The following is a 26,636-nucleotide window of genomic DNA, read 5'->3' on the forward strand; positions in this document are numbered from 1 at the left end:
TACAAATAAAAGCGAAGGAACTATTACAAATGTTTAATTTGTGCATTCATGATAGGCAACAGACTGCGAAAATGCCTTTTTTTACACCAGGGTGAACAGCGACTGTTGTGACTCAGGTATCGGTGTGTACCATCCATAAGGTTCTGCTCTGGCGACATGCACAAGCAAAGATTTTTTTTAAAAAAGGAAAAAACTTTGTACAATCTATTTTCATCATTAAGAAACGTAGATAATAAAAACTATTGATAAAATTAGTGCTTTCAGCTTAATTGTGTACATACAGTATGTATATATAATATACCCTGCCCTTCCCTGTAGTGTTTCATATCAACAGGTCTGCAACATTAGAGTCAATTCATATTCAACATGCAAACTGACAAGAGTTGTCTGCTGGTTTCACTGTTCCAGCTTAAAAAAAAGTCACAGAAACAGTCAGGGGAGCATTTAAATGGCGTTTAGACCTAAATTAACTTTAATCTGCTCCGGCCCCGGCCAAAGAAAAGATCTGTCAAAAGGTTCACTTTCAGTCGATCAAAGATTGTGTTTGCTGCTGTAAAAGGAACAGAGGGATTTGGTCAAGTAGCTGTAACAATGAGACTCACGTTCACTAATGAGGTAATGAGAGATAAAAAAGATTTGAGATCCACAACTGACCTTTCTTTGTGGAAGGGAAGAAAAAGGACAGGAGCCAGCTGAACTCAGGTCGACAAATTATTAATCTAATATCAAGTTTGGATTTGTATTCCTCAAAGATGCAGAGATACCATGAGGTACTTGCATCTTCAGAACTGAGTTCAGCTGAACAGCCACTAGAGGGCGTCAGAGACATTTAAATATTCTGCATTGTTTGTTCTGGCCCAAAGGTTCAGAGTGTAAATCGTTTCCAATGTGAAGCTTCAAAATGAAACTCTGTGACAGTCACTTATTAACACCTTTGGAAGCATGACTGCTGTTTTACATTAGAGTATTATTATTATTGTGTGGGATCTTCTGAGCACACATGCAAAGTGAGAGAACCAGGTGTTAAACTGGGTCGTGAAAAAGGGCCGGGCCCCGACACAAAGGGAAATGAAGTGTTTACTCCGTTTTCAAGTCTAGGAGCAGCAGTAGTAGTCAAGATGCTTGTTGCAGTTCAGCGATGATGCTTTGAGCACTTTTGAAAAATTCACTGAACACCAGTCTCACACGTGATGGCGGCAGAAATGTCAAACTTTACAATGTCCTAAAGCTACGGCGAGGGCGTTGCAAATAAAACAAGACATGACAATAAAATATACGACTGAATATAATCTGTACAGATCAAAAAAAACAAAACAAACTGAAGACAGTGACACTGAATAACAGGATTGTGATTTGTTGTCGTCTTCTCAGAGTTCATATGAAAAACATTCTCAGTGGTCAGACAACGGACACAGCATCCCTCCTCCTTCACTCTCCAACAACAGAGTTTCTTTTGTTCTTGTTTCTTTAAAAAAAAAGTTCTTCATGTGGATTAAAAAAGTAAGTGGGGGTCCTCAGGAGGCAACTTAATTTTCTTCTCAATGGCACAAGGTTTTTGCCCGACGGCTCGAGGAGCCATGTCCGCTGCTCCTCCTCAACGTTCTGGGCCGGGAGGAGGAGGAAGAGTTTTAAAAACACGAGCTACAGTCACTGCTGTGTTGGTTGGTTCACAGTGTGCGTGTGTGTGTGTGTGGAGAGAGAGGAGTCATGTGAAGCTAACACCAGTCAGCAATGTAATCAAAGTCAGAGAACATGTTCTGCTCCTCAGAGCGCAGCACTCGGGGTTCCCTGGGGGGGGTTAAGATCGGAGCCTCTGAGGTAAATTCATCGTCGAAGTTGCTGACGTCGTTGGAGCCCTGGATGGTCGGCACGAACGGGGGTTTCACCTTCTTTGCCAGCAGTCCGTTCCAATCCATGTGCTACCGAGAGAGAGAGGGTGTCAAAAAAAAGTAGCAGCAACTGTTTAGTTGAGCTCAGCATTAAGACTGAAGAGGGAGAAACATATGGACTAGACCTCTTCAAAATAAAATGTCAAACTATTCCTAAGGAAAAACCAAAGCAGAGCATTTTATTTCTTTGCTTCTTACCCTGAAGAATAGATGTTTCTTGACCTCCTCTGCGTCTTTCTCTCCTGCTCCCAGGCGTCGCTCTGGACTCCTCCTCAAAAGCTGAACACAAGAAGAATAAAACATATTATTAAAACTGATTAACTCCTGTGAACTCCTGTATTTACTATGTGAATCCTCTAGCACTTTAATAAATGATTCATTAGAAATCATCCACAGTCGCATCTACCCACCCTCCTCATGATGGAGATGGCCTCAGTTGAGAGGAATCGTGGGTAGCGGACTTCATCGTTGACGATGCTGTCAAACACCTCCTCCTCATCGTCGCCGGGGAAAGGCGACTGAACGAGCCGGGCGAAATGAAAAAGATGAATCATCATTATCTCAGAGGATTGTGTGGGTCACAGGGCGGAGTAGTAGGACATTTATATTCAGTGTGTAATGAAGAGAAAGAACAGACTCACCTCTCCAACCAGCATCTCAAAGATGAGGACGCCCAGTCCCCACCAGTCCACAGCGCGGGTGTACGAGGTCTCAGTCAAAACCTCAGGGGCTAAGAACTCGGGGGTGCCACAGAAGGTGCTGGTGCGGTCCCTGAAACCCATTCCTGAAAGCAACACAGACAGTTTAACAACAAACCCTACTCAGCTCAGACAAAAGAATAATCTGTCCTCTGTCGTCTGGCCTTTGACCCCAGTGTGGTCACTTTAATAGAAATGTTGACAGTACTTACAATTGTTAAACGTGTCTTTTATAGATAATACAATACATTTGTAATAAAACACATAATATTGATCTCAATGTCTTTTTGATGGGTTTTACAATTTCATCTTTAAAAGAGATAAAGATGACCTCTTTAAATCGATGAAAATAAATTATCTGGAGCCTCTGGATTCAATTCAACAACAGTCTGAATCTTTTACTTCTGTGTCTTCTCCACATTTACCTTCTTTACAAAGTCCAAAGTCGGCGATCTTCACGTAGCCCTCTGTGTCCAGGAGCAGGTTGTCCAGCTTTAAATCTCTGCAAATTTAAACAAACAAGAACCAGCATTATTTATGAGACTTGAACTCTTCTTATAGAAATAAATAGTGTATTAAAAATGATGCAAACTGTTACCTGTAGACAATCTTGTGTTCATGTAAGAACTGTAATCCCAGAACAACGCAGGCTGCGTAGAATCTGTTGAGGTACAGAACAAAAGGTTATGACATCTATTAAATATTCCCTGAAGGAGAGGAACGAGGTACAAACACATAAAGTATGGGATGTCAGGCCTCGCAGGAGTGATATCCCAGGCTCAGAATTCACTTTGAAATGCTCCTGACGGTATGTGGATGCAGGTCTAACTTTAAATCAGATATACAAAGTAAAAACTATAAGACTGTGACGAAGACACCAATGAACCAATCAGATACATGATACATCATCAACAGAGACAATCATGAATCATTAACACGTCACTTTAGGATAATTTACAGTGAGAACTTGTCCACTAAGTAGTTAGAGCTCTGGTAACTCACACAGCCCGGGGCTCAGCAAACACATCAGCGTGGATGTGCATCATCAGGTCGCCTCCCGCCGCGTACTCCATGACAAAACACACATGTTCCTGCGTCTGGAAACACGCAAACAGGTTGACCAGGAACGGGTGGCGCACGCTGTTGACCGCTTCGAAAATCCTCTTCTCACACATGAGACTAGAAAAGATGAAAAGATTGCGTGAGAGGTCGCAGCAGCAGAGGTGGATGAAATATGTCAACCTCCTAGTTTAGAGTTTGAGCATCAATTTTAAATATTTACCTGTCCACCTCATCACGAGCCACGATGTCTCCTTTCTTCAGAGCTTTGATGGCGAACATCTCACCGGTGCTTTTATACTCGGCTAACAACACCTGCAGAGAACAGACATTAACATCTTATGCTTACTTTGCTGCGTTAGAGCTTAAAGGATTCAGCATATAAATACTGTTGGCAACCGACAAAAGATGAATCAACTATTTTGATACATTTCCAGATAACATTTTCCAGTTCCAACTTCTTAAATCATGAGGATTTGATGCTTTAATTTGTCATAAATGATCAAAAAAACTCAAAAAACATGTACATTTGATTTGAATATAAATATGGCCCTTTACCTCAGCTTTTATGCATTTATTAATCACATAATCAGAACAGATCAGTCAACATTAAACATGTTCGTTCGCTGCAGCCCTCTGTTGATAATCAAATGAAATGTACCTTTCCAAAGTGACCACGCCCGAGGACCGCCACGCATTTAAAGTCTTGGAGGCTGAAGTGGAACTGCTCTTCTTCCCTGGAAGAAATAAGTGTTTACATCAGTAAAGAAGAAGAGTAAAGAATTCAGTGCAGACTCACCTGCATAAAGATGGTGTTTAGAATAAAAGAAAACAGGCTGCAGCAGACAACACAAGTAATTTTTTTACTGCAACTTGAAAAGTAAAAATACAAAACAACAACAATAAGTCAAAGCCAGAGGGCAGCGTTTATCCTCATGCAACTATTGCAATGGCTCCTTTTTTTTTTATCTGAAAGGTCCACAGCATGAAAATAAAACTGTACAGTAGAAAACTCAGAGGCAGGTTCCCGAAACAGTTTGAGCATTCACGATCTTTCTGTGTCACATTATTGTTTCCTGATTCTTAGAGTCTGTAAATCATAAACAGACCAACACTGATGCTAAAAGCAATATTACATATAACTGGAAATAGTTTCCTTATTCCTGTTTCCAATTTAAAGAACTTTCAAATGAAATTCCCTTGAAGTTTTACAAGTAACACAAATCTACCAGGCGTGTGTCTCCCCCACCTTATCTCGGGGTCTTTCTGGAAGGCAGTGAGCTCCAGGTCCGGTTGCTGGATGTCCTGCTCCACCAGTCCGTCCAGATCTCCCTTCACCACCATACTGTTTCTCTTGTTCAAGAAGTCAAACGAGGCGAGCGCATCCTGCCCAGAGGAGATTAAACAGGGGAACAGAAATACATGTGAGAGATATGGGGAAAATAGTTAAGAGTAGATAAAATAGACGAATTTAAATGGGCTTTTGGTCAACGACATTTTTAATAATTGAGCACTAAAACTATGTGTTTTTGCTTATGTAATATACTATACAAATAAAGTGAATATTGTTATAATAAAATATCTATACATCTATATGAGAGATGGAAGACTATTCATCTGCAGGGGACATAACTATTTTGAAGAACAATGTCAAAACATTTTAAATTAACTTTAGAAAATGTAAAGTTAACTTAAAGTTTGGCCGAAAAAATCTCGTCAATATTACTCGTCTTCTTTAGTCACAGCCCGACTGATGTTCTCAAACAGTATAGATGGTAACGTGAACAATAACTGAATTTTTTAAATAAAAGCATGGCTTACACAACGTTTCATTATGAGACAGTGGCCAAAAAATGTGATTTGTCTCCTTTTGCATAAACTGACTGGATTTGAGAATCTGGTCATTGATGCTACAGAATCACTAATCAGGTTAATCTCCTCTTCCAGGGCTCAGGGTGGAGCATTAGAGAAGAGACCTATACAGGAGTGAAGCTCAGTTTGAACAGAAAGCAACCTCAGCTGCTGCTTCGGTTGTCATTTTAGTCCGTGATTACATCAGTTCTTCGCTGCCTTATCAAAACTACAGGTTGTACCTGTACTTCCTCCTTGTCGGGGATCTTTTCCTGCACCAGGGGTTCTCTGATGTCATCGGGCACTGGGTAGTGTCGGGGTCCTGGTGTGGGGTCTTTGTCAAAGTCTAGTTTGGTCACCAGTGGGTCACTGTGAAGGACAGAGGTACAGGTTAGTATAGACCCCAATGCTACTGAGACTGCGGCACTTAAGTACTTTTTGTCCTTTTCATCTTCCTATAGGAAATAAGACGACCACACACATTTGCTCTTGAAAACCACAGCGTGTGAGTTAATTTAGTAACAGCTCCGAGATAGATCGTTTTAGCAACTACCTTTTTATAGTTACCTCGGGGAAGGAGGCTAAGTTTTCACCCCTGTCCATTTCTGTTTTTACAACAGGATAACACAAAAACTAAAAGGATGGAACATGGAATGATGGGTAGAATACATTTTGGCGTGGATCTGGACAAAAGGGCGGATCCAGGAATTGTTTAATCTCTAACATTGATACACATGAATTTGGAGCTTGATGGAATTTAATTTAAGAATTTGGAATTTCTTCCGAGGGCCCTTCTGGTTTTACAATGTGTTAAAAACGGCTTTGCATTTTCTACATCTGTGTGCAGGTGTGTTTCTTGTACCTGCAAGGTGTAGGGGAACCAGGCAGACTGCTCTGTCCAGTCTCAGCGGCCTGCGGGCTGAAGGAGTTGGTGCTGACAGTTGGTATGGCTCTTCTCACCAGGCGGCCCCAAGTAGCAATGTTGATGTTCATCTGAGGGGCTCGCAGGAACGTTTTACCTGACAACGACAAAGTGAAAGAGACAAATGGTGATGATGTTTCTCAGGAGCAGTGAAAAACAGTAGAACAACCACTATGAAAAGAGCGGTGTCTATGAATAACACACAAAAAGCGATTTTTTCTTTTAGCTACCCAACAACTGATTTGTGGTTAAATCAGGAAGAATTTAACACTGAAGTCAGTAAATTTAATAACTATTTTTAGACACAAGACCCATCCCTGTTTTAAATAATCTTATCACTGATGTCTGAGAATAATAATAGTGCCTCTTGATAAAGCGTGATGTGCTGACAGCCATGTCTCACCTTGCTGCTTCGAGAAAATCTTCTTCTGTCTTTGTAACTTTGGTCTCCTCTCAATGACGGGGTTGAAAAATGTTACCTAAACAAAACAAAATCATGAGGAGTCAAAAGCTGCAGAAATTTGTGTGTGTGTGTGTGTGTGTGTGTGTGTATATATATATATATGATGTACTGTTAAATGATTACAGTTTAAATTACACAGATAATGTGGATGAAAAAATGCATGAGTGACTGATAAGACTTTGGTGCATCAATAAAATGTCATAAATAAGAAAGATAAGAGAGACCAACCTTGAACTAAAATGAACTAGAATGAATGCAGTTCCATTCAGGTGAGAAATGCAGCTAAAAAATGATCCAATTTCATCTGACGTTTGAGATATGATCATGACACTTGCAGCAAAATGTTACAATGAAACACACAGGATCCATTTTTATAGAGGGCCAATTTTCCTTACTCTTGTCAAAATAGAAAATGATAAGAGATATCAAAAGATCAATAAGAAGAAATACCAATAACAAGATATTTCAGCACGTTTGTTTTTGATTTTACTCACTCACTGTATCAAAAGTATCTGCCCACCAGAGGCTGTATGTTGTTTTAACAACACAAGGTGTATCATTATATGGAACTTCCTAGTGTGTGTGTGTGCGTGTGTGTGCACCTCAGCAAACAGCATCCCTTGTGGCTCAAGGTACAGACACATCCCATGACGCTGATTGTCCAGGAAGTCTTCCAGCCGAAGGAACTTGACGGCACAGAGCGATCGCCAGTCCCGCCAGTACACTGAGATCTCCAGCTCACGAGACTACACAACAGAGCCACACAAACACAACATCAAACAGATGTGAAAATTAGGCTCTGCTGCACAAACACAACACTGAGTCGACAGCAGAGATGTGGGCTAGGGCAGATGTGCAGATGTGTGTGTGTGGGGGTTTTACCCGGTCCAATTCCAATGTAAACTTCTGGTCCCAGGCCTGGTTGTTGACTGGCCTCCAGCTTGTCTGACCGACTACCGTGTTGTCCAGCTTCAACACTGCGCCGATCTCATCTAACACAACAGACACAGGCTCCATTTGTTAGACACAAGTGTAAACAATGTGGGATTTGAGACTGTAATTGAGCTGATATCACAGATAAGGTTACTTTTCTAGCCAATCTTAATGTTCACTGGTTACTTTTTTATCAACGTTCATGGCTTTCAGATGACAAGTGCATGACGTGAGGCCGACTTACTGGAGAGTTCCTCGCTCTTTGTCAGGTTCCTTGAGCTCACGCCACGGTTTCGATTTGCTCTGCTGATGAAGGAGGAGCGCGTCTCGCTGGGGCTCCAGCCGGGCAGCGGGACAGAAGCAGCTTTGGAACGACCCGGGACATTTTCCAGAAGGTCCTGACAGCCCATGAGCCTGACGTCTAACGTGCCTGGAAGTCAGGCACGATGACAAACATTCCGTTAGTCACACAATCTGTCACCAAGTTCAGTTGTCCCACATTGGAAATGCTCCTGAAATACTTTCAAACTTTATCAGGAGGAGCTACTTGTGGTTGCTTTCATTAAGATATGTTGATTACTAAGTTCTTCTGTTAGACTAGTCTGATTCAAGTTTAAAATATAAAGAATGACTTATCTTAGGCCACCATACTTACAAACCATCTAAGACCTAAGATCTGTTTATATGAGGATAATTCTGAATGATGTGTTCTCTACCTGCCAACAATGTATGAAAACCAGCGAGACAGTAAGAGTTTTAAAAGAGACACATTAAACCGATTAAAATATACTATTCATGTCTTTTCAAGAGAGTGAAATAGAGATGAAAAGCTCAGCAGAAAATGAGCCTTGTTTTGGTCGGAAAAATTATCAGGATTCATAGCGAATCAGTCCTGCTTAAGAGGATAAAACTAGACAATTTAGCGCAGCTAATCCACTGTTAAATCTGATTTACAGGAAGTATTTATCAATGTCCAATAATCCCTCACAGTTCCATGGAGCTGGCTGTTTGTTCCTTTGTGACTAAAGGAACATTACACAAACAAAGTCTGTTCGCTTTAATTGAACTTGTGTTCTTTAGTCAAGCACACATCAGACAAAACAGGATGACGAATGAAATGTCTGTGTTATATCACTCTGCAAATTGAGCTAAAATTAACACATAAGTTATTATGACTGCAACACAAGTTTGATTTTAAATACCCATACCCCATAACATCTGTTATATTGTGTTTAGAACAATGTTAACAACAACCATTATTGTGTCCTTGGTCCAGTCACCTGTGAGTGCAGCGGGCTTGGTGACTGTGCTGTACTGGTTCTGTGTGGAGATGAGGCTCGATCTGGGACTGAGGGCCGGTGACGACAGCATGGACAACTCCTCGAGGATGCTGCTGCTGCGCGGGTGGTTTTTAGGCAACTCATTGAGGCGTTGCTCCAAGGAGTATCGCAGGAGGTCCAGTTTTTGATTGGATTCATTAAAACGAGCCTGGGCCTGGTGAGAGAAAAAGAAAGAGGGGTGTGGGGTGAGTCGTAGGAAGGAAAACATCAATTACATGGTCCATTTTCTTTATTGGCACACACCAGCAGTGCAGGGATCAGTTTCATTTGAAGTCAACACATCTGTGGAGAAAAGCTTTTCTTGCGTATGCTTGTTTTAAATAAGTACACAAACACCCGTGCACACAAACTTACCTCTGAATGCGCTTTTTTTTCGGTGACTTTTCCTGAGCCCAGAAGTTTCATGACATTCTTGGCTCCCTCTGCGACAGCAGACTCTATCCTGGCGTGGTGACACAGCTCCTCCACCCGCAGGTCTAACGGGCTGATGATTGGCTTTTCTGGAGGACAAGGACGGATGTTGTTTCTTTATTTTGATGAATCTTTCTTTATTAATAAACTATGGGCATCTCTCCTCAGAAGCCTTGTTGCTGTAATCGATGACAGAAGGAAAGCAATGACTCACCCATCATATCATTGCTCTCAAAGCTCAACTCGCTGGTCTGGCTGGCTTTAAGGATCTGCATCCTGATGAACTCTATCTTCGTCTTGCTGTCCTGAAGCATCTGCTGGGCTGTCGCTAGCAACTTGCGATCCTATGAGTGAAGAGGAAACCGTTAATATTACCACATTATGTAAATTAATGACTGTCTCAAAAGTTCTAATAATGTTTTCTCTTCTCTTCAAATAACTTTCAACATCAGGTCAATACTCCACATCTATCATCACTGATTATGTTATGTTGTTGTGAGCACTTAACACAAACAGCCAGGAAGCCAGATTATGCCCTAAATTGGAGTCAACGTACCAGTGACCACATGGAACATTTTAGTCACAAAACAGAAAGTGGAATCTCATTGTGTTGTAATTGCTTCTCATACATGCAAACATTCACACACATACACACAGAGTGCAGTTATCAAACTCCACCCAGAATTCCTCTGAAGTTAAAATCGTAACTGTTGATGGCGGCGCCCACAGGAAAGACCTCTGTCCAGCAGGCATTTCCTCTGTGACATCAGGACAAGACTATTTCCAGCTGGAAGGTGCCTCTCTCAGTCTGTCTGACCGGGGGGGAAGGTCACATAAAACACTGACCTCCCCCGGCCAGACAGACGGTCGGGTTGTGTGGCAGTTTTCAGCCCTTATCACTGTACTACAGTTACACACAAAGGCTCTGCAGGTGCCTGCTCTTTTTAAACCAAACTCACTTGCACAAAGTACTGAAACCAAAGGCCCTGAGGGTCTGGCTAGGTGTAATTCAAGTACTAATGTCTGATTGCTTCTTTTAACATTTTTTTTTTACAATTCAGCACAAATTTTCATTACACAGAAATTGAGAGCGTGTGAAGTTAAATTTAGAAAGTGCACGCATACACAAGAGTTACGATTCTTTAAAATAAAACACTTTCAGAGCAAGAAAACTGTCAAAGCAGTGTTTTTGTTAAATGGGGGGGGGGGGTTCATGTGCAGGCCTAATTCTTGGCCAGGCACAGAGGCTCCCTGGACCATTTCTCGGATGCCGTTGAGAAACAGATGTGCACATAATGAGGGAGTGTTCAAGGTGCTGGTAGGCAGAGCTTCATAGGGACAGTCTGGACAGAGCCAGGCTGAAGGTTTCCCCTTCTTTCCACTGCTAAGCTAAACTAATCACCTGCAGCTTCTCATTTACCATACAGACTAGAGGGTGGTATCAGTCCTCCACTGACCCTCTCAGCTTGAAATCAAAGGGGTTTAACCAAAAAGATAAACCTCTCCTTTAAAAAGAACTTTCAAGGCAATACAAATACGGATGCAGTATTAAATTACGCAGAGTTAAATCACCAGCCAAGTAGAGGAGACACCACTGAAACCTTACACTATACTGAACTGTCTACTACAAAGTGGCTTCAATTACTATTGATGAAGCCAGAATGAGCGAGAGGCTCTCAGTACTTCAGGAAGCTGCTCACATTCGTCAACACAAAACCTCACGACTGAATATCTCACCCTAAAGAAAAACTATTTTAATCCCTCCTCAAAAAGCAGTCTTTACCTGAGGAAGACTCCTTTTTCTTTCCACTCACAGTGACTCACGGGTTAGTGTTTACCCCCGTGTTGTTCACAAACACTATGTATGACGCAGTATGTGTCAGCGCCTTGTCAGTTTCCTCCTCCCCTACAGTGAAGCTGTAAACGCAAACCTGCCATGTATCATTCAGCCATCTTCAAGAGTAGAGGCATGCTTTCAAACTGGAAATGATATTGACGATGGCACCTTCATAAATAAATATAGGTCTAATTAGCAAGACAGCCTGAAGTGACGTTAGTGAAGTAGTAAGATCTGCATTATAAAGAAATATTTAAGTAAAAGTACTTCCAAAAGTAAAGGCCATCGTAAATTCAATGTAGCAACTTGATATTTAATGGCAAGCTTACTTTTGAGCCGTTAAAATAAATCTAGTATGTCATGTAGAATCTCGAAAGGTAAATAAAACCTGATGAAGTGATGTGGTCTTGGTTTCCCAGACTTGCCAGGGATAATTCTGGTTTATTCCGTTTAGAGTCTTTGGCCATCATTTCCAAGGGTTATGGGAAAGCAATACAATCGCTATAATAGGGACCACGGGGGGGGGGGGGGAGAAACACGAGCTGTCAGCCTGTGAAAAAGATACTTGAATCATCAGCGGTTCCCACCTGTGGGACAGGGTGCCCAACTAGAGTTTGAAAGTACAGTACAGTACATCTAAGAGGTCAATTAATGAGTAACCCAGACAAAAGAGATGTTTTTGCCATGCAATTCATATTATTTTCTTATCCAGTCAATTGTTTTCCCTCAAGAATATCTGGATAATTTCATAGTTTTAATTACCTCATGGAAAAAAACCATTTTGGCTTAAACTGATCACAACCAGTAGGTTACTGTATTTGTCTGTGATCCCAACCCTAAAGTTTGGGCAACACTAAAACATTGTATTTACAATGGACTTTCTGTACAGGAAACTGTGTGCACACAACTAATGCAAATACAACAGTTCAAAGTTGAACCATGAACTTGAATTGTAAACTGTGACTGTAAACAGATGGATATTTAGTTAGTCATTTTACTTTTCACTTTTAGGTTTAGCCAACATGTACATGATACTTATGTTCAGAACCTTTTCGATCATCTGACTGCTTGTGTCTTGTGTGAATGTATGGGTGATGATTCCACAAACTTTAGTTGAGTCCAATGTTAATATAACTAAATGAAACCTAAACAAGCGAGATTAGAAACAGTATAAGTGATGTGTGTGACTTCACACACTTGGCTGCCGGACATGAAGTGTAGAATGTCAGGTGAATCCGCTCTCCTCCATTTGAATCCTTACCTTGGAGGGTCCGTTGGAGTACATCTGAATCATGTTCTCTGCGCCCTGTTTGACCTTGAGCTCAATGTCGTTCTGTCTCTTCAGGGCGGCGAGGCGGCTACTGCTTGTGCACATTCTGGCCTCACTGTTAGGGGTGTCTGGGGTCAGAGGGCATTCTGGGTAAAGATGGGAAAGAAAGTACAAGTTAACACCTTATGGTTCACAGATATATGACTATGTGCTGCTGGAGTCTGCCACAAATATACACTCACTGTAAATAGAAACTCACACGCAAGTGCCATTTGTGCCTGTCAGCCATTTTGAAGTTAGGTACAGTCCTGCCAGCTCTGGAAAGTGACCTCGAACTTTGAAAACTAAAAACCCATCAGGTAGCAACTTCAGCTGTCACAGTGTATCTACAGAGAGCTGCTGTTTATAATTTAATGAGATTTGTTAGCATAAGACTCCATATGACTGGACCTTACAGAGAGGAGGAAGGAGAATTAGGGCTGAGGAGTTGAACACAGTAGATGGCGGTAATGCACCTTGACGTTGGTTGCCAACCGCCAATCAACTGAACAGAGAAGAAGAAAAAGTAATTGGCTCTCTTCTCTGTACCAACTCACATGGACATTACATTCGAACCCCGGGCATGCGTCGCCAAGCAGTTGGTAAATGCCGTATGTCGGTGTTGCAAAATGACATCTACATTATGTGACTACAGCCAGACTAATCGATGTCTTAATACATTTATTGCTTATTCTCATAGTATGACCGTGTTCAGGTATTTGTATAGGTATACTGTTTACATGGTAGTGTTGTCACGATACCAAAATGTTTGCTTCAATAAAAAATATTGAATTTTAATAATTTTTCGATACTTTTCTTTAAAAACAGAGTCGCTCTATCTGATCCAGTGGTAACAGACTTACAACAAGTAAGTACAACAAAAAGGGTTGGATAACTTTATATTTAGGGCCAAATTAGTTTGTGAGGCTACCAGTAGTGTAAAAACTAATCCTGAGTTTGAGCTTCATCTCCATGAAATGCCAAACTTACAATGTAATTTATGCTCATTATTTCCATTCTCAATAAAGTTGTAGATTATCTGTTGAGTGTTTTCTTGTTTGTTTGTATTAATGCATATTGGTGGGTCTTGACAATGGATAAATAACCTTCATTTTTATCGTATTAGGCTATATAAAATGTGGGTTATTGTAAAGATCGAGATCATAACTTGTTACATTTAATAACATAAAGTCTTATTATAGATGCACATGTGACATGTGTGACAGCTGCTGCACTGAGTGAGAAAAAAAAGCATGTCTAAAGTGAGGCACTCTACGCACTCCTTATTGTAACGCTGTTGCCGAGAGCACAACGGCTGCGGAAAGCTCCTGGAACAGCTGCTGTTCAGAGGTGCTCTCCTTGACTGAATTTTTTCCGCGTTCTGCGGCACAGTTTCAATATTCATCAGTCCAATATGTCACAACACTTCGTGTAGCATACCCTTTTCAAAATAAAAGCAGTCCAGCGTTTCTGTTGACTGAATTCTTTATAAGAGTGATTGTGAAATATTTGCATCAGCGGAAGATTCACGGCTTCATACTGCTAGTACTGGGATTTGTTTGAGCACACAGGACTACTTTTAAACAAGGAAATACTGTAGTTATACAAGAAACCACAGAAAGGTTGAAGTTATATTAAAACGTAATGTAATGAACTTCAAGCGATGGGCAGTTCTCTCTCTGTGTAAAAACAGCTCTGACAGTAGCAGCTTGGCTGCAGAACCGAGGCCGAACCACAGCCAGTGTGAACAACTGACAACCGCGTCCAGCAGCCGTTCCTCGGAGCAGCCGGTTCAGCCGAGCAGCCGTTCCTCAGCTGTTGCTCTCCGGGTCTCATTCACAAAGTACAGATACTAATAAAAATTAGGTATTGTAACGTATTTAACGGTTGAGTATCACGATACGTTTCTAGTATCTGTATACCATGCAACACTATTACATGGCAATGCCTTAATCCGATTGTTCTTTTTGTGTTAATACCAGAATTGTGGTGTCCATGGCCAATACCATTGTGACATTACAGTGTATGCAAATAAGAACAATATATCCATGATGAAGAGAAAACTAAAACAGGAACCTCCTACCCCCAGTTTTGTGTCATGAGCTCACTGGTTTGTTGTGTTTCTTTTTGACATGTCTTGACTCGAAAGTTGAGGAGTAAACCCCTCCCCAGACTAATCTCTGCTGCACAAAGCAAAACATTCTCACACACATGTGAGGTGGGCAAAAAAACTAAACCTGCCTGACTTCTCCTGACTTGACTTGCGAGTTTCGTTTACGGTGTCATAAAAGGAGCTCATCTTAGAAATGTGACTTCAAATACAAATCTGATTTCACTGAAGGTGTTGAGTCCATTTAAGTGGACCCGACTGGCACCATCAGTTACTCTTGCAGACGATGCCAAACACAGATAACAATGATCAGCAGGCAGCTCTGTGATTCATTCACTCAGAATTTTTTATCAAAACACTGTCTAATGAGTTTTGAACACCTGTGGGAAATGGAAAAAGGGAAGCATGAAAGCCGGAAAATGAGTCATCCAATGATCCTGAACAAGCTGAGAGAGCGTCACTGCAGAGGTTTCTGTTAGCGTGCAGGAGGGAAGGACGTTAGCCTCTATGGGGCAACCCTCCCATTCACCAAGAGGCAGGGTAAGATAGGAAAAACGGAGTGAGCACTTGCAGCTTCTCTTCGTAACCACATGTCTGCGGAAACACACTGAGAATTGAACAGGGGCTTGTGGCGAAACTGAAAATTCACATTGCATAATGAGGGTTTGTAGCGTCATGTGAAAGACGTTAGTGAAAATGACACATGCATGCTCAGAAACAGATGTGAAAAAGTGCTGCGTATGTCAAGCAGTGTACTATCAGGGCTTGGTCAAGTTCACATCGAGCCAAGAATTCAAGGACACATCCACACCACCCCTCCTTCTGAGGGTGGTGCAACCCACGCTGGGCCGGAGGACAAGACAGCCAGCTACTGAATAGCTGATGTCACTGCTGGACAGCTGACAAGGGGAACCCTCCCTCAGATTGACCCCATCTGTGTCTAATAGGAAACATGTTAACAAAACGCTCTAAACAATTACATCATGACTTGGAGAACTGGACTCGAAACTGACTGAAAAAAACCTGGTCGTCATGTGAGATGTAATACGATGACTCGAAGGAAATCTGACTGAACTTGTATTCAGGGAGTAAACTGCTGATCTTGGGGCAGGTCTCTTTACGAGACGAGAATGAGATCATGAGAATGATATCATACAGTATGTGACAGAGGTAATGGTGACCCTGTGTCTGAGCTGCTGCTGCTCACAGACAGCACCTGAGAGAGTTGGTCCATTTGTAGACTCGTAGAGAATAGCCAGAGCCCCCTTAAATCTCTCCTGGAACAAAAACACATTCTGGACTGCTTGCAGAGGTTGAGCAAGTCCTTCCAACTACAGAGGAAACAAGTACAGTCTCTCGCAGATTCGGGAGCTCAACAAACTTGAAGACGTTGCCTCATGCTACACTCAGTCCCTCTCCATCATTTTGTGACTGCCAGCAACATTCCTCTGGCGTCGCATCACTAAAAAAGAAAGCCCTCGTTCATCAGATACAGGGTCGCAGAGTCAGGCTAAATTTGTTAGCACTTGAGATAACCATTTACCAAGACAACCTCCCTTCCCTTCCCTCCCCAAACAGTCACACACCCCTCCTCATCTACTTCCTAGTGTCAATTGTACCAGGGGACATGATGGCAACAGGCAGACAAATGCAGCTCCTACTCTTCCTGAGTTCACCCCAACACTTGCCACTTTGTAAGGCAACTAGTGTAACAAAACCACGCTGAACGCACATCACTCTTGTGGTAAACCCTCTACAAATTCCATAGTTGTCGAAAAACACACAGGAGCAGGCTTTCAACAGCCTCGAAGGGGAACAATCGGCAGCTCATTGTAACTGTCGCTGGAATGTGGAATGCAACAATGTCAGCCTCTGGAGAGTGAGTCACCTCCAAACCATCAATGTGCTCTGTGTGTGCTTATAAAGGTGTTGCTCTAACACAACTAGGGGTTTCGATACCAAGGTAAAAAAAAGGGCATTATTTGGATGTTGTTAATGTCATATACGGTAATTCAATGTGCTTGCGCTGCGCATATACTGAGGGTTATACGGTAGTTGCGGTCGCATGTGAGTGACGCTTTGTTGTGAGACACGTTATGCATTAAATTATACATCTGCCTCACGCCGGGTTTACACCGGACGCTGAAGCGACGCCAAAGCGACTCGTAAGCGCAGGACCAAGCCTTAAATAACAGCTGGCTCCCATCCACTCCCATGCGCCGCTTCAGCTTCCGATGTAAACAACCATGTGCCGGCGCGCTAAGGATTAGCGCGGAGCGGCGGCGTTGCTTCCGTGTCCGGTGTAAACCCGGCGTCAAACGCAAAGTACTTCCATACACGACTCTTTGTGCCTTTTTAATAAACAAGTCGAGGTGGGGCGAACGCTGCAGCCGCAGTTGTCGTCTTGGTTTTCAGAATGTAAACGTCGACTGGCGCAGCACCGATGCTAATGCTAAGCTGCTAACAGCTGCTGGCATCGAAGCTGACGGTGCCTACGGTGCCTACGGTACTTCAAAAACTTGGGCATCGGCATCGTTTTGTTATGTTAGTATCGAAAGGTATCGTAGGTATCGGTTCTCGTGACATCCCTAAACACAACACTGTCAAAATGATTTACTCAGTGATACTTTGCAGTTATAATAAAAACTGTATCTGGGTATGAATTTGTTAAAGATATGAAAATACTCAGAAGTTGATATTGTACTGGGAAGTTTTACCTGAGGGGAGAAAAATAATCACTGTAAAACTCAAAGTGGATGATGAATGGGTCTTAAAAATGAAATTTTTTGTTCTGCTAGCAAGAAAGTCGTCAAATGGAATTGGCTGCAAACTGGACTGCAACTCAGTCTGTACAGTTCAGTCAGGCTATGGAGAATTGAACTTTATGCTCAGATCACAATACATGAAATACTGGAAATGTTGAGCATGTCCTGTAAACACATGGCATGTCTCTAAAGGACCCTGTTCCTCTAAAGCATGTGCTCCCTGTGTAAACGCACCCATTGTTTTGGTTTCTATAATGCATTATGTTTTAATCTGCTGATTATTTTCTCAATTATGCTATTACTTGTTTGGTATATAAAAAATTACAAAACCAAAGCACACTGTTTAGCTGAAACCGTTAAACGTTTTTTGGCTTGGCAAATGACCAATTAGTCAAATACCACAAGAGTTGCAGTTCCAGTTTAAAAACAAAACAAAAGCGCATGGTTCATAACAATGTAATGGTGTAGAATTAATTGATGTTTACTGTCTTGACTACTTGGTTAATGTTTAGTAAATGCTCTGGCGGTGTTCCAGTGTGGTGCTTCTGCCGTTACCTAGCAGCTCTTCAGGATCTTTGACCACGATGTGGGCGTTAAGCTCTTGTAGTTCCTGGTGAAGCTCCTCAACCTTCTTATTCGATTTTTTCAGCATGTTATCCACATAGGCCAAACTCTTCTTGTCTGTGGTGACCTGAGGAGAGAAGAATGAAGGAGACAGAAAATAATTAAGACAGTTCTCTCAAATAATAAGGAAATTCCACAACCTTTTAATCACAACAGTCAGTTTCTTAGTCACAGCAATGGGTACAGAGCAAGGGAACACAACACTTTCTCAGGTTCTGGGGACGCTTAGTATTTTTGGAGTTTGAAAGACGTTTCCCTGATGTTGATTTGATCTTGACAAGAGCATTGGTGAGCATTTCTAAAGCTTGACCTGCTCCATAAATTTCAGCTGACTCAGCCTCTATTGTCATAGACATGCAACACTAAATCACTCGATTACCCCTTTGACATTAAGCCTGTCCACTATCAAACTAAATCTGTGGCTTTACCTTGCGCAGGTTCTCGGCACCCTCCTTGATCTTCAGCTCCTTGCGGATCTCACGGCGGATCTGCTCCTTGATCTCGTCTAGTTTTTGTTGGACCATGGTGTCGGATAGTTCCAGGTTATGTCCCAGACCCAGTCGCTCCGCCACCAGCTGGCCCCTGGCATCCCCCTGGAGGACAGGAGTGGAGGACAAGGAGGAAAAAGAGGCGATAGGAGGAAGATGTGGAATGTGATTTAGAGGTCAATGAGGGAGGAAAAGGAGGAGGAAGAGGAAAATGGGATGCCAGAGAAAGAGGAGGAGAGGACATAGGGAGGTCAGTGGATACGTCAACAACTTCTTTGCACACTGGCATTTTCTGTGTTGCATCAAACCAACAGACCATATCAATATAGAGTGTTGACTAAAACGATGCACCAACTTGCAATATTTCAGCAGTATGCATTTCCAGCAGTAAAGAAGGGATAAGAGAAGAAGAGCTTCAGATAGTTTCACCTCAGCGGCCACTGAGTTTCCCATAATAACCAGTGAATTTAATTCAAAAACCTGTGTGATCCAATTCTGATGTGAACGGATCAATAAAATAAATTCTACTTTTAATCATTTTCAATGGACAATCATCTAAATAATGCATTTAATTGTTCTAATGTTTGATTTTAAACTTGTTGCTCAACCTGTGCGATCTGAGGTCAACCCAGTGTAGTGGTGTGGTTTGAACTTCAGCTAGCCTCTGTGTGCCGTGTTTTCACTGCTGCCGTCAGTCACCATTGACCTGCATCCTCAAAGCCGTCACCTTAACTAAAGCGGGATTAAAAGTCACTTCCTGAATGGCTTTAAAGGTCGTGATGAATTTAGTGTCGAACTGGTGAAGCTCCTCTTACTGATCACAATATTTCTGTGACTATCTGAGGATTGTAAATAATCCTTTTATTCCATTTCATCATACAGTTCATCAATTTAAATTGTTCGGTTTAAAATGATCTTCTAACTGATTATTTAATGTTGACAACATGAGGTGTTGATTTAGTTACATGTCACAACTATGAAATTACCTACACTTAACTTTCAACCTATGAGTCACCATAGCTTTAACGAGCCAAATTACAAACCATGATATGAACCCTGCCCTCAGTCTTGAAATTAGAATCGCTACATTAGTTAAGCATACACATTGTTCCAGATAACAGAAACAACTCAATGCATTCATTGTATATATTGTAAAAGTTAAACCAGAACTCATTGCACTCGGAAAGTCTCTGAAATTGTGCCAAGTTTGCTGCAAGTGTGAGAAAATCAACTTATTCCATTCATAAAACAGCATCATCAAACTGTGACTATCACGAGATCTTCTTGTGGCATTTAACTCGTCATGATTCTGATACGAAATAAGAAAAACACATTCTCATCCACATATTTATATATTTAGGCTTAGTGCTATTTGTTTCCATTTAATGTTATATCACATCTATCTAAGGGGGAAAAGATGGGACTGGTTCAAAACTCAAGGTTTTACTAATCCTTGTGCCTTACCATAACTTCATCGGTTTCAGTCAACTCCATCTCTAGATCAGTTGAACAATCCACTCCATGCATGTTCTCCTGACCAGCTACACTATCAGCAAACAAACTCCACCGACGTGCTGTTGCCATGTTGGAGCACTACTATCCTTGGTCAAAAAGGTTAAGCTACACCATAACTGATACAGGCTCTGCTGAGACTGAGAGCCACGCTCACTCACTCTGCTAAGGCGCAATTTTCTCCAGCTCACTCATTTTACGCTCTCTTTCTCACCCAGCCCATTGACATCAACAGAGAAGATAAACTGTCTGAGCAGCGACAGCCAAATCCCTCTTAGTGTCTCACTCTGTGAGGTCAGAGCAGCCCAGAAGGGACCTAATCTCACTCCCGGGAGAGGACTGGGTCTAAAATTAACTCCAGTTGAAAACATAATGCTGGCTGTCCATTGTGGCCTCAACCCCCCTGGAAAGCAACTTGTGTAGTGGAGGAGAGGCTCTGTAACTACACCGCAACAACTACAAGAAGGTACCAAGTACGGTAAGGAGTTACTTAAGAACACAACACATGGTCGTTCTGGCAATAAGCCGGCAGTGGAGATAGTTTCAGAGGCTGATCGACATGTGTGTGTGTGTGAAGAGGAAATCCTGTAGGACAAACGCAGACGCTGTTCTGTTATACGTCATGTCTCTGCTATCTAAAATAACACTGGCACGGCATCATGCTGGCTTGGTTTAGATCAGTGTAAACATGCAAAACCAGCAGAATGACGTCTCCTCTATAAGCTATTTAACTAGAGATAAAATTGGTTTGATGGGGCTTTTTGTCGACCAGTGAAAACAAGACTTATTAAATAGACACAAAAAAATAATTATTGTCACCGAAAAGCCATATTCAGACAAACTCTGGAAATATTTATGGCACTTCTTTTTCCTCCTGAGAAATTTGTTTTCTTTCAGTCGATCATGTGTTCAAACTGTCACCAACACGCCAACTCTCTGTGAATTTTCCAGACACTGTCACAGACACTTCTGGAGTTTTAGGGGTAATCCAATACAATTGAAGACATAAGTGACCCATCAGACCTATCAACAGAAAAATCATTACATGCCTCGATACTGCTCGTGTGGTGTCATCAAAGTGTCCGCCAGCCCGGACATTCATATTCAACTCTAAATGAGTTCATTGCCACTGTGTTTTAAGCCTAAAAGTCCACCAGAAATGGATAACCTAGCGGACATTAGCATTTCCGACGATCCCTGAATGCAACTCGTCAGACGATATCAGCGGAGATTTAGGCTTAAAACTTTGTGTAAATGACGGTGTTTCAAGTCGAGTTTGAATGCCGTGCTTCCGGACACTTTAATGAAACTACACACACACACAGTATGGAGGCACGTTGTTTTTTTTATTTCTGAAGATAGTTCACTAATTTCTTCAATTGTATTGGACTTGGCTGCAACACTGTTTACCCTTGAGACTCCAAAAGGTTCCCACTAGGGAAGATAATGAGAGAATTTTTATTTCTGGGTGAACTATCCCTTTAAGACACATGTTTGTAGAACTGCATTCTCTTTTACACATGCTACAGTTTCACAGAGCAACCAGGTATTTTTGAGATGGGCCACTTAGTGTCAATCAAAGACCGCCTACACTTTATCTCCGAGAGAAGAGGCCATATTCCACACAGCAAAGGCTTTTAGATTTAGTTTGAATATTATTTGAACTGTCATCTACGAATTAAATTGATCATAAGATGAGTTGCATCAGCACCTGGAAAACTACCTTAGCTTAGGAGTAACCTGAAGGAAACCCTCATATTATCTCCTCTACTTCTGACTGACAGGTTTATGTGGGTAAATTACATCATATTTACTGAGAAGAGATTTCCATTGGTTCAGTCACTCACCCAGCCCTCAAGAACCCCCCCCCCTTCTTTCTATAGGTGCTCACTTTAGAGGAAGCTATAGTTTGCACATATCCCGGTCCAGAGCCTCCTTGATGACTCATAGGTAAAATGGAGGTCACAACTCCTGGAAGTGGAAGAATGGAGCAAGAAAAAAATACAATCTCCTCTCTGCTTCAGCTCACTACCCTGCAGAACTTGTTTGCGCTGTAGCTGTATTTGCCCAATGTGGTATGAGGACAGCATGAGGACACTCAAAAGGAGCTATTCCACTGTGCAACAATACAAGGAAATCCATGAAAGGCCAATCAGATAAGGTGGAAATAAATCAGCTAGTGCACCCACAGGGTCTGCGTTTGAATTTGAGATCAAACAAAAGAAACTAGATTCAAAGAAAGCGAGTGGGCGCTCATTTGCAGGATTGGTTTCACCTCTGGTTTCTCTGTTACTGAAATACTTCCTCGAGTTGTTCTTTTACCTGTACAGCCTTATCATTTCTCGCTGCTTGAATGTATCACCTAGTCGGGGTCAATGACGCTACCCAGGGGACTCTGGACTTTTTTGGATCAAAGACAAGTAAAGCAGGAGTTGTAAGCAAAAGTTTCCACACATGGCACAATGCACAGGGATTATGATGGATGGAGGGAACTTGTTCTCGTTAGTGTGGCACTGCTCGCTGATCTTTGTAATGTTCAAGGCTCGCAACAAATGAAAAAGACAATCTCAAAACATGGAAGGAATCAAAACGACTGCTAAATTTATATAAAAAGGCAAAATAAGGGACGTTATTCTGCAAATAAAAACTATTACTAACAGACTGCCTATCTAAGACTTTTATTATCAACTGATTAAATAGTCAGTTGATAATATTCTTACAAAGTTAACCTGCAGTTGATAGCTACTCATGCCAAACCTTTTAGGAACTCTTTCAGTACACAACATGAAAGGAAACTGTGAGGTAAAACCAAACATTAGGTCTAAACCTCAAGTGTTAGCAGGTCAACTCAGTATTTAAGTCTGAAAGCTCCAAGTCCTAAAACAGGAGCTCCATTCAGACAATAGGACAATGGAAAAGTTGAGGCCAGTTCAGACTCACTTGTGTTTTTTGTTTTTTTTAAGTAAAGACCAAAAAAAAAAAGAATCAGGCCCTTGCCATCTCAGCCTACAACCTGACACCCGGCTGTCTTTACCCCACAGCTGGCTGGCAGAGAACTGGCCACAGCCTGGTGCTCTGCTGCAACCAGAAATAGCAACACAGGCTAATAAACGTAGATCACACACATGCAGCATTCACATGAGTCGCACACACGTCACACGCACGTCAACTGTAGGTAGCGTTTCACACATCAGGTCAATGTTAATGGTCATTCCTGAGCCGGCCAGACAAAAGATTTATTCTGGGATGCTGCAATGTGACAAAAGGAGAACAAACTACTAAAGCAATGTTAGCTGTGCTGAGGTGATCTGGATCCACTCCATTTAAACCACAACAGTTGTATATGTTGTTAAGATGGTTTGGTGTACCCTGGTTAAACATAGACACTTCTTTTAATCGTGGAAACATGACTTCCAGATGTAGTTTTGGTATCTTTTTTTAACTTTAGAAATGTGCAAACTTAACCACAATCCTTAGGAACATAACACAAGTCCGGGCTTGTGTTATTGTGTGTGTTGTTGAGTAATGGATCTTCTGTCACTAACAAACTGTCACTGACGACTGATAATCCCGACAGACCAAACACTGTCAGTTGGATTATGCGAGTCACATTAAGTATTGAGCACGTCAGCTGAAACTGACAGGCAGGTTAAAAACAAATGAATGGGCATTAGATTCACATACATTTTCTTTTTTAACATTAAATAAAGATCCATAGAGGGACACATATTTCAGATAAACCCATACTATAAATATTAACTGAAAAATAGAATGCAAGTAATAAATGATCCTTTTTGCATCTAAATAATGTGTTACACGGAAGGGTCTCCTCGGGTATTGCGATAAGGACTGAACAATATTTTTTTTATCTTGAACAACTTTGCATGAAATGATGCCATGATTTCACTAAACAAATAATATAAAGATCACATGGTGCAAATGTTTTATAAAATCATATTGTCCAAATCAGATATTTTTCAACTAAGTCAACTAATTTCTTCACTGAAGCCTGTGCGCTTGTTGTAGACAAGATTACACATAAACCACTGACCAGATTTTCATGAAACTTGGTAAAAAGATGCAATGATTATTTGAGTCAATTTCGATCCAGATCAGGGGGAAAATATATAAATTTTTAACATTCTTGTGAACATTGGTTTTTGTTATTTTCTCCGAGATTAATTCATGGATCTTGATGAGGGAAAAAGTCAGGCACGTGTCGGGGACTGATATTTATGACTGAATAATTTGAAGATCAGAATAACTATTTGAATTTAGTGAATATAAATGTGGTTCCATTAGGGGACTATTGGGCCTTGGCAGAGCAACGTTCTCTACTAAGTGCCATTCTAGAAATAAATGCAAGTTTGCAACCAACTGCCTCATGACACAAACAACAATAATGTTAAAAATATTTCCCTTATAACCTCCAGTTTGGCTTGATGTTTAACCTAATTATCATAATCACTTTTATGATGAGCCCCCCCCCCCCCGGAAAAGGACATATTTATCCATTTATGTGCTCAAATTTAGGAGGAAACTGGTGGATCAAGCCTACCCCCCTGCTTTCATCACTGTTTTCAGACAGTTTAATATGGGCGAGTATGGCAATTTAATTTCATAAACCCAAGCCCAGGTCATCCATCCACGTTACTAATAACGCCATCGAGCACACACCTATGGCGATTGCATAAAATGAATGCTAATGCTTGTGATTAAAGCAGCATCAGTGACATGGCTGCAGGTCATCGCCACCTGTTGCTTCAGTGATCAGTTTCCATCTGCACCAGCTCTGGGAAACATTATTAATAAAAAAAATTAAAAAAAATGACTTCATTTTCAATGAGGTGTCAGCTCTGTTATCAGCTGTGACCTCCTTCCTGCTCTCCATAGAGATGAGTAACAGTGTGGCTGATCCGCATGGAGGAGGATATTGCTGCAGACTGCACTTTCGATCAAGATGAAAGTTGTGGATGAGCTGAAACACTTGCACAATATGTTTGAATAAATTTCAAGTCTGACGTCGCTCAAGTGAAACCACATTAATCAGTGAGTCATGACTGCTCATGGACAATAATGGGACGTGACTGGGAGGCTAACTTCAACTTGCACTCCTTTGTAAACTTCAAAATTGTGCACGTAGTGTTATGATAGAAACTTTCTGAGTATCCTACTTTGCTGGTGACATAGTTTGAACTTCATCCGGTTAGAAAAAAACTTTACGTCAAGACAACAAGCTAACACAACATAATATGAGTGATAATTATATTTCATTACACATTACTGAGACACGTAATACAACTAAATAATGGTCGTGTGGGTGTGTGTGTGTGTGGGAATACGCGGAAGACTGTTGATTTCCCAACAGTAACGCAGGTTAACTTTACGTTAGGCTACAGAAGTTTAGGAAGCTTCATTTAACGTGAATTAAAAACAAACCCTGACGTGAAAACACTCTCCGTACAATGGCCGCCACCTCCGTTAAACCCCCGCCGCCTCCGCACCACAGCACCGGGGACAAACCGGGACATTTCAGGAGAAGTTAACTCTGGATAATTGTTTCCCAGGCCTCGATCCATGGATGATTCCCAGTCCAGCCTGTGGGCTCCCAGCACACAGGCCCCTTCACTCCCACACAACACCGCACACCCGCCAGCGACACAACTTTTAACCAAGTTCAAAAAAAGTGTTTGCTAACTTCTCGGGAGCGAGTTCGGAGCAAGTTTGCGCACTTTTCCCGCAGCCGTTGTCAACTTTTCCTACCTGCACGGAGTCGGCGGCCATCTTGGTTTTCGCCTTTGAATCAAATCCTACGGGGAGAGAGAGAGAGAGAGAGAGAGCGAGGGAGGGGAGCGGAGGCAGGAGCTCCGAAAACAAGCCTCGTTTGAAAGTTGCCCTCTCCGACGGGACTACTTCCACCACGGCATGGCTCCTCGAAGCGGACACCCGGGGCTTCCCATGTCGTCTTCACGCTGAGGGGTCCTGGAGGGGGGGACTGGCGGTCATAAATTAGGTTTCCCAAAAAAAAAAAGAAAAAGAAAAGCTGAGGCATAAATCTCTCTCTCCCAGTTGCAGTTGGAGAAAGAGGCGGTGGTTCCAGTGGAGGTGTCCGCCCAGAGGAGCTGCAGGCACACAGCTGCTCCTGCTGCTCGGTGCTGGGACTCCTCAGCGCCAACAACATGTGACTCCCAACTTCTGCACACAGACTCACACTAACAACATGGAATCATCCTGACACGGAGCACAGCTCACTGCCACAGGGTCATTAGGGCAGTAAAGCGTTCATTATGTGGGATGTGGCCTCCTGCAAGATCAACAACACCACACTGTGACATTATCTGGTGACAAGTTAAAGTACAGCATCACAATCTGTGCAATAAGCAATCGTTATTTGAATTAATGTAAAATCGAAGTTTTCAAATTGA

General features: G+C 41.9%; 1 protein-coding gene across 1 annotated transcript; it reads right to left on the minus strand.

Annotated features, from left to right (window-relative positions):
- Window positions 1-18: 18 nt before the first annotated feature.
- Window positions 19-26,446, minus strand: pkn2a (protein kinase N2a). Its single transcript, XM_061083776.1, has 23 exons — window positions 25,975-26,446; window positions 18,640-18,804; window positions 18,143-18,278; window positions 12,665-12,819; window positions 9,781-9,910; window positions 9,510-9,655; window positions 9,096-9,309; window positions 8,060-8,245; window positions 7,765-7,874; window positions 7,485-7,628; window positions 6,823-6,898; window positions 6,360-6,516; window positions 5,740-5,866; window positions 4,896-5,032; window positions 4,308-4,383; window positions 3,870-3,961; window positions 3,590-3,766; window positions 3,186-3,248; window positions 3,013-3,089; window positions 2,531-2,673; window positions 2,300-2,407; window positions 2,088-2,168; window positions 19-1,919 (listed from the first exon to the last, which is right to left on the minus strand). Exons 1-23 carry the CDS (start codon window positions 25,993-25,995, stop codon window positions 1,716-1,718), a joined length of 2,925 nt encoding a protein of 974 aa, XP_060939759.1. The 5' UTR covers window positions 25,996-26,446; the 3' UTR covers window positions 19-1,715.
- Between the last annotated feature and the right edge of the window lie 190 nt (window positions 26,447-26,636).

This window comes from Limanda limanda, chromosome 13 (assembly GCF_963576545.1).
Source record: "Limanda limanda chromosome 13, fLimLim1.1, whole genome shotgun sequence".
Lineage (NCBI taxonomy): Eukaryota > Metazoa > Chordata > Actinopteri > Pleuronectiformes > Pleuronectidae > Limanda > Limanda limanda.